The 16,545-nt window shown below is 42.0% G+C and overlaps 2 protein-coding genes across 2 annotated transcripts; both read left to right on the forward strand.

Annotated features, from left to right (window-relative positions):
• The first annotated feature begins 1,184 nt into the window (after positions 1-1,184).
• Positions 1,185-9,295, forward strand: LOC139475340 (mucin-22-like). Its single transcript, XM_071258565.1, has 6 exons — positions 1,185-1,977; positions 6,421-6,436; positions 7,446-8,206; positions 8,488-8,543; positions 8,858-8,945; positions 9,195-9,295. The coding sequence occupies exons 1-6, from the start codon at positions 1,185-1,187 to the stop codon at positions 9,293-9,295; spliced, it is 1,815 nt and encodes a 604-aa protein (XP_071114666.1).
• Positions 9,296-14,106: 4,811 nt separating this feature from the next.
• Positions 14,107-15,930, forward strand: LOC139475341 (uncharacterized). Its single transcript, XM_071258566.1, has 2 exons — positions 14,107-14,839; positions 15,830-15,930. The coding sequence occupies exons 1-2, from the start codon at positions 14,107-14,109 to the stop codon at positions 15,928-15,930; spliced, it is 834 nt and encodes a 277-aa protein (XP_071114667.1).
• Positions 15,931-16,545: the final 615 nt, after the last annotated feature.

The raw sequence follows: 16,545 nt of genomic DNA on the forward strand, positions 1-16,545 counted from the left end.
ACTCCAGGGAGTCGAACAGTTTCCACCAGGACGCACTACACATACGTAAGCTGATGCTGGACCAGGCGTGGGTCTCTGACAGACAGCAGCCGATGTCGGACTGGGTGTCCTCTGTTATCGTGTGGGATGATGACGGTAAGATATGCCATCAGTAGTTGGAACATCATCAGAGTAGTATCAAAAGAGAATGAGTGAGTGAGTGAGTGAGTGAGTGTTGTTTTTAACAATATTCCTGCTACTTCACATCGTACCAACATAACATGATGAGCTGAAACATATATGAATTATGACAGGTGTATTTACATAAAATTTACATATATATATATATAAGATTCTTGTTTCTGTCTCAAAAGTTGCAAGCAACTTGGGTGTGGACTCTCTCCTGACCAGACTGAAGAACAGATTTCAGGTGAGTCCAGTGATATCCGTGCTCTTATCACTCAGCGACTCTCATTGCTTCAAGACATACAATACATCTTACTTAAGGAAAAACCAAACAATTCTAGGGATCCATTATAGTGAACGCTCAAGTGAAGAATTTCATTTTTGAGGGGTATAACTTGAAACTTAATTATTTTTATGCCTTTTTCCAAGACTGGGGAAACGTTTTTAGAATACTCCCAGAAGAACCAATGGTCGGCCCCAACTAAGTGATATTTTCCTTGTTGTTTTCGTCATGATGATATCCGCTGAAATATCAACCTACTTTTCTTACCAGAGCACGTGGTGGCGCCTGACACGGGGGAGGGAGACTCGGGTCCAGATCCCCAAGAAATACAGCTCAGCATCCGGAGGCGGCACCAGCGGTGAGTACAGGAGCATTTGTCGTGGTTTCACAAAGCAAAGAACGCCCTACTATTCTCTTTTACCGGAGAAATTAAAATAATGGAGACCTGTCACCTCAGTAACATGTTCTTGCTGCAGCTTGTTGTAGATCTCTTCAACTTGGTCTGGATGGTAAAATTGACATAACAGAAGCGAAACACTGTTACTGTCTTTGGTTGTCCGAGGTCCTTTGTCTGAAGTATTGTTTCCTGTCTGCAGGTGGAGACGAGGACAAGACACAACGCAGAGAGAAGCTGCAGAAGCGAGTGCAGAGGTTCATGTCCCGGTTCTTCATTTGTGGAGGACCATCACAGGCCTAGACACAGTCTGTGTTAGGCCCAGACACAGTGCCGGTGTCTATGTCAGGCCCAGACACAGTGCCGGTGTCTCTGTCAGGCCAAGACACAATGCAGGTGTCTCTGTCAGGCCCAGACACAATGCAGGTGTCTCTGTCAGGCCAAGACACAGTGCCGGTGTCTATGTCAGGCCCAGACACAGAGCAGGTGTCTATGTCAGGCCCAGACACAGTGCAGGTGTCTCTGTCAGGCCAAGACACAATGCCGGTGTCTATGTCAGGCCCAGACACAATGCAGGTGTCTCTGTCAGGCCAAGACACAGTGCCGGTGTCTATGTCAGGCCCAGACACAGTGCCGGTGTTTATGTCAGGCCCAGACACAATGCAGGTGACTATGTCAGGCCAAATCACAGTGCCGGTGTTTATGTCAGGCCCAGACATAATGCAGGTGTCTATGTCAGGCCAAGACACAGTGCCGGTGTCTCTGTCAGGCCAAGACACAGTGCAGGTGTCTCTGTCAGGTCCAGACACAGTGCAGGTGTCTATGTCAAGCCCAGATACAGTGCCGGTGTCTATGTCAGGCCCAGTCACAATGCCGGTGTCTATGTCAAGCCCAGATACAGTACCGGTGTCTATTTCAGGCCCAGACACAGTGCAGGTGTCTATGTCAGGTCCAGACACAGTGCAGGTGTCTATTTCAGGCCCAGACACAGTGCAGGTGTCTATGTCAGGTCCAGACACAGTGCAGGTGTCTATGTCAGGCCCAGACACAGTGCAGGTGTCTATGTCAGGCCCAGACACAATGCAGGTATCTATGTCAGGCCCAGACACAGAGCAGGTGTCTATGTCAGGCCAAGGTATTGTGCAGGCGTCACTGCTAAATGGGCGTGCCTTATCGTGTAGCCATATCCTGTGTATATTAAATTGGCTTGCCTTATCATATAGTTACATCCTGTGTATATTAAATGGTCGTGTTTTATAATGTAGCTACATCAAATGGTTATTTAATGGTCGTGTTGTATCATGTAGCTACACACTGTGTATATTAGATGGGCGTGCCTTATCCTATAGCTACATCCTGTGTATATTAAATGGGCGTGCCTTATCGTGTAGCTACATCATGTGTATATTAAATGGGCGTGCCTTATTCTGTAGCTACATCCTGTGTATATTAAATGGGCGTGCCTTATCCCATAGCTACATCCTGTGTATATTAAATGGGCGTGCCTTATCCTATAGCTACATCCTGTGTATATTAAATGGACGTGCCTTATCGTGTAGTTACACACTGTGTATATTAATGGTCGTGCCTTTTCATGTAGCTGTAGAAGGTGTTTATGAAATGTTACCTTGCAGCTGCATCCTGTGCCTTTTAAATGGGCGTACCACATCATGTAGTTACATCCTTTGTATATTAAATGGGCGCGCCACATCATGTACTTACACACTGTGTATATTAAATGGTCGTGTTTTATCATGTAGCTACACACTGTGTATATTAAGCGGTCGTGCATTATAATTTAGCTACATCAAATGGTTATTTAATGGTCATGTTTTATCATGTAGCTACACACTGTGTTTATTAAGTGGTCGTGCTTTATAATGAAGCTACATCAAATGGTTATTTAATATTTTATCATGTAGCTACACACTGTGTATATGACTTGGTCGTGCTTTATAATGTAGCGACACACTGTGTATATTAAATGGTCGTGCTTTATAATGTAGCTACATCAAATGGTTATTTAATGGTCATGTTTTATCATGTAGCTACACACTGTGTTTATTAAATGGTCGTGCTTTATAATGTAGCTACATCAAATGGTTATTTAATATTTTATCATGTAGCTACACACAGTGTATATGACTTGGTCGTGCTTTATAATGTAGCTACACACTGTGTATATTAAATGGTGGTGCTTTATAATGTAGCTACATCAAATGGTTATTTAATGGTCGTGCCTTATTATGTAGCTACATCCTGTGTATATTAAATGGTCGTGCCTTATCATGTAGCTTCACTCTGTCTATATTAATGGTCGTGCCTTAACATGTAGCTACATCCTGTGTATATTAAATGGTCGTGCCTTATCGTGTAGCTATATCAAATGGTCATTTAATGGTCGTGCCTTACCATGTAGCTACACCCTGTGTATATTTAATGGGCGTGTTTTATCATGTAGCTACATCCTGTGTATGTTAAATGGGCGTGCCATATCATGTAGCTACATCCTGTGTATATTAATGGTCGTGCCTTTTCATGTAGCTGTAGCTGGTGTTTATCAAATGTTATCTTGTAGCTACATCCGATGCATGTTATTTGGGCGTGTCTCCTCATGTACCTACATCTCATGTATAGTTAATGGACGTCCGTCTTCATGTAGCCTGTGTATCGTGAATAGGGTAATCTATTTACCTTGAGGTAGTGTGCCTGATCCTGTTAATATCATATTATCTGCTGTATTCTTAATGTATTACACATACATTAATTTGTTTTCCAAATGTACCTGTCACGTGGTTGCAAATGGTAATGAAGGGTCTGTTAAAAAGAGTTATACAAAAACTTTACAATAATAAAAAGAGAAAAAAAATTAATTCATGGGTTTAAAAAAAATCAATTGAGTTTAAATGCTTATAAATATAAAACTGAAAAATATGAAAATATAGATAAAAAGAGGAATACAAAAGCTTCAAAACATAAATATACTGAAATAAAGGGGGAAAATAATGCGTGGATAAAAAAAATCAAATTGAATTGAAATGCTTATGAAAATATAACTAAAATATCTGAAATTATTCATAAAAAACCCATCTTATTTATGAATAAAAAGACCAACAATATAGAATATATAGAAATATAACCTGAACGTATAGTAAGCATAGGGTCACCTAAACTTACTTGTAATCGGTTGTACACCCTATATGCATAGCTTAGAGTGATTTGTCCACCTTAGTTGTGTGAGAGATGTAATCCCAACAAAGTTAATTGTAAGAGAGTTATGAACCCTATTTTGTATAATTTGTTGTGAGAGACATGTTCAACTCGGTTGTGAGAGAGTTGTCTTCCTTAGCTGTGAGAGCGTTGTGCACCGTGAAAGATTGTACTGTGAAGTAGTTATACTTCTATAATAGTTATTAGAGGGAAAGGGAAACTTGGTCTAACTTTAGGGGTATTCGGCCACAATCTTTCTTAAGTTTCCGATTGTCAACACAAAATTCAATATGTAATAAAAATGCTAATGGGCAGACAGTGTTATTGTCTTAATTCTGTGATATAATTGATAACACTGCAAGATTCGTTGTCTGCAGTACCAGGGCCCACTTTCACAAAGCGATCTTAGAACTATAGAACTCCTATACTATAACATAGGCTTACAATAGTCGTAGCACTAAGATCACTTGGTGCAAGTGGGCTCAGACCCTGAGGTACGAGCACGTGACTATGAAGCAGGTGACATTATTGTACACATCCGATGAGGAAGTTACACGTGTTTGTTTGTTGTTTGACGCCGCACTCAGCAATATTTCAGCTGTATTCCAGCTATAGGTCTCTGTGGTACCTGTCTGGAGGAGGGTGCAGGTCATGGCTACACGTTGACGTTGTTGGCTACAAGGAAGTTCTATACGATTCAGGCTGTATGGGGCTGGCGTTGTCGTGCTGATAAAGAACACCGCGTGGTAGCTGTTTTAGGAATGTTTGGTCAATCGGACGCAGAATTTCATCCATGTAACGCTGAGCTGTTAACGATGACCAGTGGTGTTCTTTCCTGCCAGCAAATTCCTCCCCACATTGCATCCCCTCCACCATACTCCATCCTCTGACGACGATGTTGCTCGGTCAATAACTGTCCCCTGTAAGGACTGTAAGCCCTATATCCTTGAGATCCGAGTCACCTGGTCACTGTCTGTTGACTTACCATACGCCCAAAGGCATTCGTCGCTGATGATGTCACTGTCAAGAATCAATTCCAGAGATGCAAAGTTCGCAAACACCGGTCTTCATTGGGCGTAGTTACTCTGGGTCTGCGTGTTGCCTGTCTGGTGTCTGCCCAGTCCATCTGTAGCGTTGCATCAGGGTAGTTACAGCATCACCTGAGCAACCCCAAAAGTTCTAGCAACGTGGGCCTGGGTGGCTCCCATCTGTACCATACTCAGGGGACCCGTGAAGATCCGGGGTAGAATAGGACTTCAGCAGTCCGTGTTTGCCGTTTAAGGCGATTATGCTTGTCGTAAGAGGCGACTAACGGGATCGGGTGGTCAGACTCGCTGACTTGGTTGATGCATGTCATTGTATCTAAATTGCGTGGATCAATGCTCATGATATCAAACATTGGATTGTCTGGTCCAGACTCGATTATTTACAGACCGCCGTCGTATAGCTGGAATATTGCCGAGTGTGGCGTTAAACAACAAACAACAACAACTCAGGGCCTGCTCGCGTTGTCGGGTCTGTTTACTTGATCGAATGAGTGAGTGAGTTGGGTTTAACGCTGCTTTTAACAGTATTCAAGTTATATCGCGGCGTCTTGATCGCATGAATTGAATGGAAAGTAATAGTTAATACTTGTGAGTGAGTGAGTTGCAACGGCAATGTATCAGCCATATGGGGATGAGAACAAATTATGTATTCATTGAAACACTGCGCAGTAAGGAAACAAGCTAAATATCACAGATTTGATATAAAACAAACCAGATTGATAAAAGTTAAAAATCCTATAGATAAATAGATGAAACAGTTATTTACGACACATGTTCACAATTTATGATACAGACCAATTCATGGTCATTTTTTCCCAGAATCATCAGTGTCAATGATCGGGGTTTATGTTATTCCTTTTAGTCCGACTGAACTTCGTGCAAATATAACAAAGGATACCAACTTTCTTATTTACAAGCTCAATACATCCCAAACATCGTTCTCTTGTTCCTAATATACCGAGAGGAAACGAAGGTGGCACGCGCTAAACTGGAGCTTGCTTGTTTGAATGTCGAACGAAGGGAGATAACTCTAATGGAACACGTTTTTCAAACATTTTGTTAAACACAAACAGAAGCTGACAGGGGGTCATTGATACTATCAATCAAAGGAACGTTGATTATGAACACCCGACAGCCATCAACTAAATTAGTTTCAACATTGAAAACACCTTATTGTCGATTTTCATGTTACAATGACGTCATAGTATCCTGACGTCACAGGTCAAAGTTCATCACTTCGTAGTATTGTTTTGCGAGACAGCTGGCACAAAGGCAGCTATCGTGTTTTAAGAAGTTTAATCAGTATATTACACCCCGTACAGATCGGACACCTTCCAGGTAAGTACCAGAGTATACTACTTTCTGTTCTAGACTTCCTGCGGTTGTATTTAATAGCTCCATATTGTTTCCCCAAAACACGGCTGATACTATGTGAGGTTGCGGTAAGAAAATGTTTGATGTGTATTAGGATCAACGGTTTTATCAATTTCTGAGGCCAAATCAGCTGAGAACCGATTAATCTGTTCTATCTTTAACATTTTGTCCTCGTGTTCCAACTGATTAAATGGTTAATTTGCTTTAAACAGATCTTTTAAAACGCTATATAAGCGCGATAGTTGGTTTTAACCCCACTTTAAAAAAGGATTCCAGTTATTTCACTGCGTGTCAGCTTACTGTGGGAGGAAAGTCCGAAGTGATGCAGGTCTCAGACGTTTACCACTTTGGGGAAACACACGAGCATGGGCATGATGCCGAAAAACCAAGAAACATAATCGGGACGATCATATACTATACTCCAATACCATAACACAGACTTACACATGCGCGGGTCCAGATATCTATTTGTAAGGTTTCTTCCGAAGGTGGCAGTAATAAACTTCTAAGATGGTAGAATGCCAGTGATAAGATAGTGTTTATTAAAGAAACTTATTTTTCATGACACTGTACCTATTTTTCTAGCAAAGCAGGTACATACGTAATTATAGGTACCTGTAAATCAGAAAATACGAAGACATATACACTCTGTAACAAATTAATATGCTGACGTATAGTTTTCGTACTTGATATGCATTGAACGTATGCATATACATGGTACTTGATTTTGTGTAAAAGAAATGTCCGATTTTGCAACATGTAATTAACTTTTTTCGATTCTGATTTTCTTGGGCCAAGACTACACTTTTTACTCACTGACGTAAACTTTGTTATGCAGATGGCTTTTTTAAAAATCTATGGCCTAACTAAAATTTATTAAAATATATCTTAAGTAATACAGATTAAATTGCTTGATCAAACCGAGCCGAAAACTGATGGTTTTTTTAATTTCAAATACTATTTGTGAAAACAGTGTGACATCCAGGGATCCCACAATGTCCTCTGTCGAACTTGCTGAAAGACAGAAGGGCAAAGATGCAGTAATTAATTCCGAGGACTACCGTTACATCATGTCAACATCGGCATCTGACTTAAGTTCCTCTCCATCGTCATCCAAGACTAGTCCTCGGAGACCTGAAGCTTCCACCAAAAAGCCAGTACGGGTAGATAACTCCATCAAACCTGGAGACTACAAATATATCATGGAGACATCGGCGTCAGACGTGTCATCATCTCCATCACGCAAAGGTCTTCATGAATCTGTTGGAGCATCTGCTTCACCCTCTAGGAGCTCTCACGGCAGTCCTCGTGAATCTGACAGTGGATCTGACAAACCTGATGACAGATGCTACACTTCACCAACGTCATCTCCATTGCCACACCCAAGGTCTCTTACAGGGTCCAGCCAATCTGTCTTGTCGTCTGAAATTCTAAGCAGCGTCTCCTCTGACTCTGAGAAAGTATTCGACCCCTTCGCAAAGGACCACCTTCAGCCCAGACTTTCCCCCAGGGAGCCATCTGTCGACGTTCATTTCCCAGTCGCTGAAACAGTGTCCGAGATATCCCTGGCAAATAGGAGCGATGAATCGTGGTTTACCGACTCCAGAGAGTCGAACAGTTTCCACCAGGACGCACTACACATACGTAAGCTGATGCTGGACCAGGCGTGGGTCTCTGACAGACAGCAGCCGATGTCGGACTGGGTGTCCTCTGTTATCGTGTGGGATGATGACGGTAAGTGATTCCATCAGTAGTTGGAACATCATCGAAAGTGAGTGAGTGAGTGTCGTTTAATATCAAAAATAGGCATCACACATTGTACCAACATTACATGATAAGCTGAAACATATATATGAATTATGACAGGTATATTCACATAAAAGTATTTTCTCTAAGTAGCTTTGCTATCATTTTTTTCTTCTATGATGCAAATTTGTTGATAAGGAAGTGACAGATATATATATATATATATATATATGTATATATATATAAGATTCTTGTTTCTGTCTCAAAAGTTGCAAGCAACTTGGGTGTGGACTCTCTCCTGACCAGACTGAGGAACAGGTTTCAGGTGAGTCCAGTGATGTCCGTGCTCTTGTCACACAGCGACTCTCATTGCTTCAAGACATACAAGACATCTTTCTTAACGACAAACGGAACAACTCTAGGGGTCAATTATTATAGTGAACGCTCAAGTGAAGAATTTCATTTTTGAGGGGTATAACTTGAAACTTAATTATTTTTATGCCTTTTCCCAAGACTCTGGGGAAAAGTTTTTAGAATACTCCCAGAAGAACCAATGGTCGGCCCCAACTAAGTGATATTTTCCTTGTTGTTTTCGTCATGATGATATCCGCTGAAATATCAACCTACTTTTCTTACCAGAGCACGTGGTGGCGCCTGACAAGGGGGAGGGCGACTCGGGTCCAGATCCTCAAGAAATCCAGCTCAGTATCCGGAGGCGGCACCAGCGGTGAGTACAGGAGTATTTGTCGTGTTTGGTTAATGGTTTCACAAAGCAAAGAACGCCCTACTATTCTCTTTTGCCGGAGAAATTAAAATAATGGAGACCTGTCACCTCAGTAACATGTTCTTGCTGCACCTTGTTGTAGATCTCTTCAACTTGGTCTTGGTGGTAAAACTGACAAAACAGAAGCGAAACACTGTTACTGTCTTTGGTTGTCCGAGGTCCTTTGTCTGAAGTATTGTTTCCTGTCTGCAGGTGGAGACGAGGACAAGACACAACGCAGAGAGAAGCTGCAGAAGCGAGTGCAGAGGTTCATGTCCCGGTTCTTCATTTGTGGAGGACCATCACAGGCCTAGACACAGTCTGTGTTAGGCCCAGACACAGTGCCGGTGTCTCTGTCAGGCCCAGACACAGTGCAGGTGTCTCTATCAGGCCCAGACACGGAGCAGGTGTCTATGTTAGGCCCAGACACAGTGCAGGTGTCTATGTTAGGCTCAGACACAGAGCCGGTGTCTATGTCAGGACCAGGCAAAGCGCAGGTGTCATTGTTAAATGGGCGTGCCTTATCATGTAGCTGCATCCTGAGTATATTAAAAGGGTGTGTCTTATCATGTAGCTGCCCCCTTTGTATGTTGAATGGGTGTGCGATATCATGTAGCTGCATCCTGTGTATATTAAATGGGCGTGCCTTATCGCGTGGCTACATCCTGTGCACATTAAATGGACGTGCCTTATCATGTAGCTACATCCTGTGCACATTAAATGGACGTGCCTTATCATGTCGCTGCATCCTGTGTATATTAAATGGACGTGCCTTATCGTGTAGCTACATCCTGTGTCTATTAAATGGTCGTACCTTATCATGTAGCTGCATCCTGTGTATATTAATGTTCGTGCCTTATCGTGTAGCTACATCCTGTGTATATTAATGGGCGTGCCTTATCATGTCGCTGCATCCTGTGTATATTAGATGGGCGTGCCTTATCGTGTAGCTACATCCTGTGTGTATTTATGGTCGTGTCATATCATGTAGCTACATCCTGTGTCTATTAAATGTTCGTGCCTTATCATGTAGCTACATCCGGTGTCTATTAAATGTTCGTGCCTTATCATGTAGCTACATCCGGTGTCTATTAATGGCCGTGCCTTATCATGTAGCTGTAGCTGGTGTTTATCAAATGTTATCTTGTAGCTACATCCGATGCATGTTATTTGGGCGTGTCTCCTCATGTACCTACATCTCATGTATATTTAGTGGACGTCCGTCTTCATGTAGCCTGTGTATCGTGAATAGGGTAATCTATTTACCTTGAGGTTGTGTGCCTGATCCCGTAAATACTAGTATCATATTACCTGCTTTATTCTGAATGTATTATACATACATTTATTTGTTTTCCAAATGTACCTGTCACGTGGTTGCAAATGGTAATGAAGGGTCTGTTAAAAAGAGTTATAAAAAACTTAATAATAATAAAAGAGGAAAAACATTAATTCATGGGTTTAAAAAAAAATCAATTGAGTTTAAATGTTTATAAATATAAAACAGAAAAATATGAAAATATAGATAAAAAGAGGAATACAAAAGCTTCAAAACATAAATATACTGAAATAAAGAGGGAAAACTAATGCGTGGATAAAAAAATCAAATTGAATTGAAATGCTTATAAATATATAACTTAAATATGTGAAATTATTCATAAAAAACCCATCTTATTTATGAATAAAAAGACCAACAATATAGAATATATTGAAATATACCCTGAACGTATAGTAAGCATAGGGTCACCTAGACTTACTTGTAATCGGTTGTACACCCTATATGCATAGCTAAGAGTGATTTGTCCACCTTAGTTGTGGGAGAGATGTAATCCCAACAAAGTTAGTTGTAAGAGAGTTGTGAACCCTATTTTGTATAATTTGTTGTGAGAGACATGTTCAACTCGGTTGTGAGAGAGTTGTCTATCTTAGCTGTGAGAGCGTTGTGCACCGTGAAAGATTGTACTGTGAAGTAGTTATACTTCTATAATAGTTGTTAGAGGGAAAAGGAAACTTGGTCGAACTTTGGGGTATTCGGCCACAATCTTTCTTAAGTTTCCAATTGTCAATACAAAATTCAATATGTAATAAAAATGCTAATGGGCAGACAGTGTTATTGTCTTAATTCTGTGATATAATTGATAACACTGCAAGATCCGTTGTCTGCAGTACCAGGGCCCACTTGCACAAAGCGATCTTAGACCTATAGAACTCCTATACTATAACATAGGCTTACAATAGTCGTAGCACTAAGATCGCTTGGTGCAAGTGGGCTCAGACCCTGAGTTACGAACACGTGACTATGAAGCAGGTGACATTATTGTACACATCCGATGAGGAAGTTACACGTTTTTGTTTGTTGTTTGACGCCGCACTTAGCAATATTTCAGCTGTATTCCAGCTATAGGTCTCTGGGGTACCTGTCTGGAGGAGGGTGCAGGTCATGGCTACACGTTGACGTTGCTGGCTACAAGGTGGTTCTGTACGATTCAGGCTGCATGGGGCTGGCGTTGTCGTGCTGATAAAGAACACCGCGTGGTAGCTGTTTTAGGAACGTTTGGTCAATCGGACGCAGAATGTCATCCATGTAACGCTGAGCTGTTAACGATGACCAGTGGTGTTCTTTCCTGCCAGCAAATTCCTCCCCACAGTGCACCCCCTCCACCATACTCCATCCTCTGACGACGATGTTGCTCTGTCAATAACTGTCCTCTATAAGGACTGTAAGGCCTATATCCTTGAGATCCGAGTCGCCTGGTCACTGTCTGTTGACTTACCATACGCCAAAAGGCATTCGTCGCTGATGGCGTCACTGTCAAGAATCGATTCCAGAGATGCAAAGGTCGCAAACACCGGTCTCCATTGGGCGTAGTTACTCTGGGTCTGCGTGTTGCCTGTCTGGTGTATGCCCAGTCCATCTGTAGCGTTGCATCAGGGTAGTTACAGCAACACGGGAGCACTCCCAAAAGTTCTAGCAACGTGGGCCTGGGTGGCTCCCATCTGTACCATACTCAGGGGACCCGTGAAGATCCGGGGTAGAATAGGACTTCAGCAGTCCGTGTTTGCCGTTTAAGGCGATTATGCTTGTCGGCTTGGCGGCTAACGGGATCGGGTGGTCAGGCTCGCTGACTTGGTTGATGCATGTCATTGTATCTAAATTGCGTGGATCAATGTGATTATCTGGTCAAGACTCGATTATTTACAGACCGCCGTCGTATAGCTGGAATATTGCCAACAACTCAGGGCCTGCTCGCGTTGTTCGGGTCTGTTTACTTGATCTCATGAGTGAGTGAGTTGGGTTTAACGCCGCTTTTAACAGTATTCCAGTTATATCGCGGCGTCTTGATCGCATGAATTGAATGGAAAGTAATAGTTAATACTTGAGAGTGAGAGAGTTACAACGGCAATGTATCAGCCATATGGGGATGAGAACAAATTATGTATTCATTAAAACACTGCGCAGTAAGGAAACAAGCTAAATATCACATATTTGATATTAAACAAACCAGATTGATAAAGGTTAAAAATCATATAGATAAATAGATGAAACAGTTATTTTCGACACATATTCACAATCTATGATACAGACCAATACATGGTCATTTTTTCCCAGAATCATCAGTGTCAATGATCGGGGTTTATGTTATTCCTTTTCGTCCGACTGAACTTCATGCAAATATAACAAAGGATACCAACTTTCTTATTTACAAGCTCCATACATCCCTTACATCGTTCTCTTGTTCCTAATATACCGCAAGGAAACGAAGAAGGGTCGCGCTGAACTGGAGTTTGCTTGTTTGAATGTCGAACGAAGGGAGATAACTCTAATGGAACACGTTTTTCAAACATTTTGTTAAACACCAACAGAAGATGACAGGGGGTCATTGATACTATCAATCAAAGGAACGTTGATTATGAGCATCCGACAGCCATCAACTAAATTAGTTTCAACATTGAAAACACCTTATTGTCGATTTTCATGTTACAATGACGTCATAGTATCATGACGTCACAGGTCAAAGTTCATCACTTCGTAGTATTGTTCTGCGAGACCGCTAGCACAAAGGCCGCTCTCGTGTTTTAAGAAGTTTAATCAGTATATTACACCCCGTACAGATCGGACACCTTCCAGGTAAGTACCAGAGTATACTACTTTCTTTTCTAGACTTCCAGCGGTTGTATTTAATAGCTCCATATTGTTTCCCCAAAACACGACCGTGTCTGATGTTAGGTTGCGGTAAGAAAATGTTTGATGTGTATTAGGATCAACGGTTTTATCAATTTCTGAGGCCACATCAGCCGAGTACAGATTAATCTGTTCTATCTTTAACATTTTGTCCTCGTGGTTCAACTGATTAAATGGTTAATTTTCTTTAAACAGATCTTTTAAAACGCTAAATAAGCGCGATAGTTGGTTTTAACCCCACTTTTAAAAGGATTCCAGTTATTTCACTGCGTGTCAGCTTACTGTGGAAGGAAAGGCCGGAGTGATACAGGTCTCAGACGTTTACCACTTTGGGGAAACACACGAGCATGGGTATGGTGCCAAAAAACCTAGAAACATAATCGGGTCGAACCGGGATTCGAACCCAAGATCATATACTATACTCCAATACCATAACACAGACTTACACATGCGCGGGTCCTGATATCTATTTGTAAGTTTTCTTCCGATGGTGGTAGAAATAAATTTCAAACAAAGATGGTAGAATACCAGTGATAAGATAGTGTTTATATTAAGAAACATATTTTTTAGGACACTGCACCTATCACACCTAGACGTATACACTCTGTGACATATCAATATGCTGACGTATAGTTTTCACACTTGATATGCATTGAATGTATACATATACATGGTACTTGATTTTGTGTTATCTTTTTTTCCGATTTTGCAACATGTAATTAACTTTTCTCGATTCTGATTTTCTTGGGCCAAGACTACACTTTTTACTCACTGACGTAAACTTTGTTATGCAGATGGCTTTTTAAAATCTTTAGCCTAACTAAAATTTGTTAAAATATGTCTTACGTAACACAGATTTAATTGCTTGATCAAACCTAGCCGAAAACTGATGTTTTTATAACAAATACTATTTGTGAAAACAGTGTGACATCCAGGAAGCCCACAATGTCCTCTGTCGAACTTGCTGAAAGAAAGAAGGGCAAAGATGCAGTAATTAATTCCGAGGACTACAGTTACACCATGTCAACATCGGCATCTGACTTAAGTTCCTCTCCATCGTCGTCATCCAAGACTAGTCCTCGGAGACCTGAAGCTTCCGCCAAAAAGCCAGTATGGGTAGATAACTCCATCAAACCTGGAGACTACAAATATATCATGGAGACATCGGCGTCAGACGTGTCGTCATCTCCATCACGCAAAGGTCTTCGTGAATCTGTTGGAGCATCTGCTTCGCTCTCTGGGAGCAGTCCTCGTGAATCTGAAAGTCGATCTGACAAACAAGATGACAGTTGCTACACTTCACCAACGTCATCTCCATTGCCACACCCAAGGTCTCTTACAGGGTCCAGCCAATCTGTCTTGTCGTCTGAAATTCTAAGCAGCGTCTCCTCTGACTCGGAGAAAGTATTCGACCCCTTCGCGAAGGACCACCTTCAGCCCAGACTTTCCCCCAGGGAGCCATCTGTCGACGTTCATTTCCCAGTCGCTGAAACAGTGTCCGAGATATCCCTGGCAAACAGGAGCGATGAATCGTGGTTTACCGACTCCAGGGAGTCGAACAGTTTTCACCAGGACGCACTACACATACGTAAGCTGATGCTGGACCAGGCGTGGGTCTCTGACAGACAGCAGCCGATGTCGGACTGGGTGTCCTCTGTTATCGTCTGGGATGATGACGGTAAGAGATTCCACCAGTAGTTGGAACATCATCAGAGATGTCAAAAGTGAGTGAGTGAGTGAGTGAGTGAGTGAGTGAGTGACTGTCGTTTTTAACAATATTCCTGCTACTTCACATTGTACCAACACAACATGATGAGCTGAAACATATATGAATTATGACAGGTGTATTTACATAAAAGTATTTTCTCTAAGTAGTTTTGCAATTATTATTTTTCCTATGAAGCAAATTTGCTGATAACGAAGTGACAGATATATATATATATAAGATTCTTGTTTCTGTCTCAAAAGTTGCAAGCAACTTGGGTGTGGACTCTCTCCTGACCAGACTGAGGAACCGGTTTCAGGTGAGTCCAGTGATGTCCGTGCTCTTATCACACAGCGACTCTCATTGCTTCAAGACATACAAGGCATCTTAAGGAAAAACGAAACAATTCTACGGATCCATTATAGTGAACGCTCAAGTGAAGAATTTCATTTTTGAGGGGTAAAACCCGAAACTTAATTATTTTTTTGCCTTTTTCCAAGACTGGGGAAACGTTTTTAGAATACTCCCAGAAGAACCAATGGTCGGCCCCAACTAAGTGATATTTTCCTTGTTGTTTTCGTCATGATGATATCCGCTGAAATATCAATCTACTTTTCTTACCAGAGCACGTGGTGGCGCCTGACAAGGGGGAGGGCGACTCGGGTCCAGATCCTCAAGAAATCCAGCTCAGCATCCGGAGGCTGCACCAGCGGTGAGTACAGGAGTATTTGTCGTGTTTGGTTAATGGTTTCACAAAGCAAAGAACGCCCTACTATTCTCTTTTGCCGGAGAGAAATCAAAATAATGGAGACCTGTCACCTCAGTAACATGTTCTTGCTGCACCTTGTTGTAGATTTCTTCAACTTGGTCTGGATGGTAAAATTGACATAACAGAAGCGAAACACTGTTACTGTCTTTGGTTGTCCGAGGTCCTTTGTCTGAAGTGTTGTTTCCTGTCTGCAGGTGGAGACGAGGACAAGACACAACGCAGAGAAAAGCGACAGAAGCGAGTGCAGAGGTTCATGTCCCGGTTCTTCATTTGTGGAGGACCATCACAGGCCTAGACACAGTCTGTGTTAGACCCAGACACAGTGCCGGTGTCTATGTCAGGCCCAGACACAGTGCCGGTGTCTCTGTCAGGCCCAGACACAGTACCAGTGTCTCTGTCAGGCCCAGACACAGTGCCGGTGTATATATCAGGCCCAGACACAGTGCAGGTGTCTATGTCAGGCCCAGACACAGTGCAGGTGTCTATGTCAGGCCCAGACACAATGCAGGTATCTATGTCAGGCCAAGACAGTGCCGATGACTACAGGCACAGCGCAAGTGTCATTGTTAAATGGGTGTGTCTTATCATGTGCCTGCATCCTGTGTATATTAAATGGTCGTGCCTTATCATGTAGCTGCATCCTGTGTATATTAATGGTCGTGCCTTATCATGTCGCTGCATCCTGTGTATATTAAATGGGCGTGCCTTAACATGTAGCTACATCCTGTGTATATTCAATGGACGTGCCTTATCGTGTAGCTACATCCTGTGTATATTCAATGGACGTGCCTTATCGTGTAGCTACATCCTGTGTATATTAAATGGTCGTGCCTTATCATGTAGCTGCACACTGTGTATATTAATGGTCGTGTCTTATCATGTAACTGCACACTGTGTATATTAATGGTCG

The sequence above is a fragment of the Haliotis cracherodii genome, unplaced genomic scaffold (assembly GCF_022045235.1).
Source record: "Haliotis cracherodii isolate W230 unplaced genomic scaffold, xgHalCrac1.p SCAF_3, whole genome shotgun sequence".
NCBI classification, from domain to species: domain Eukaryota; kingdom Metazoa; phylum Mollusca; class Gastropoda; order Lepetellida; family Haliotidae; genus Haliotis; species Haliotis cracherodii.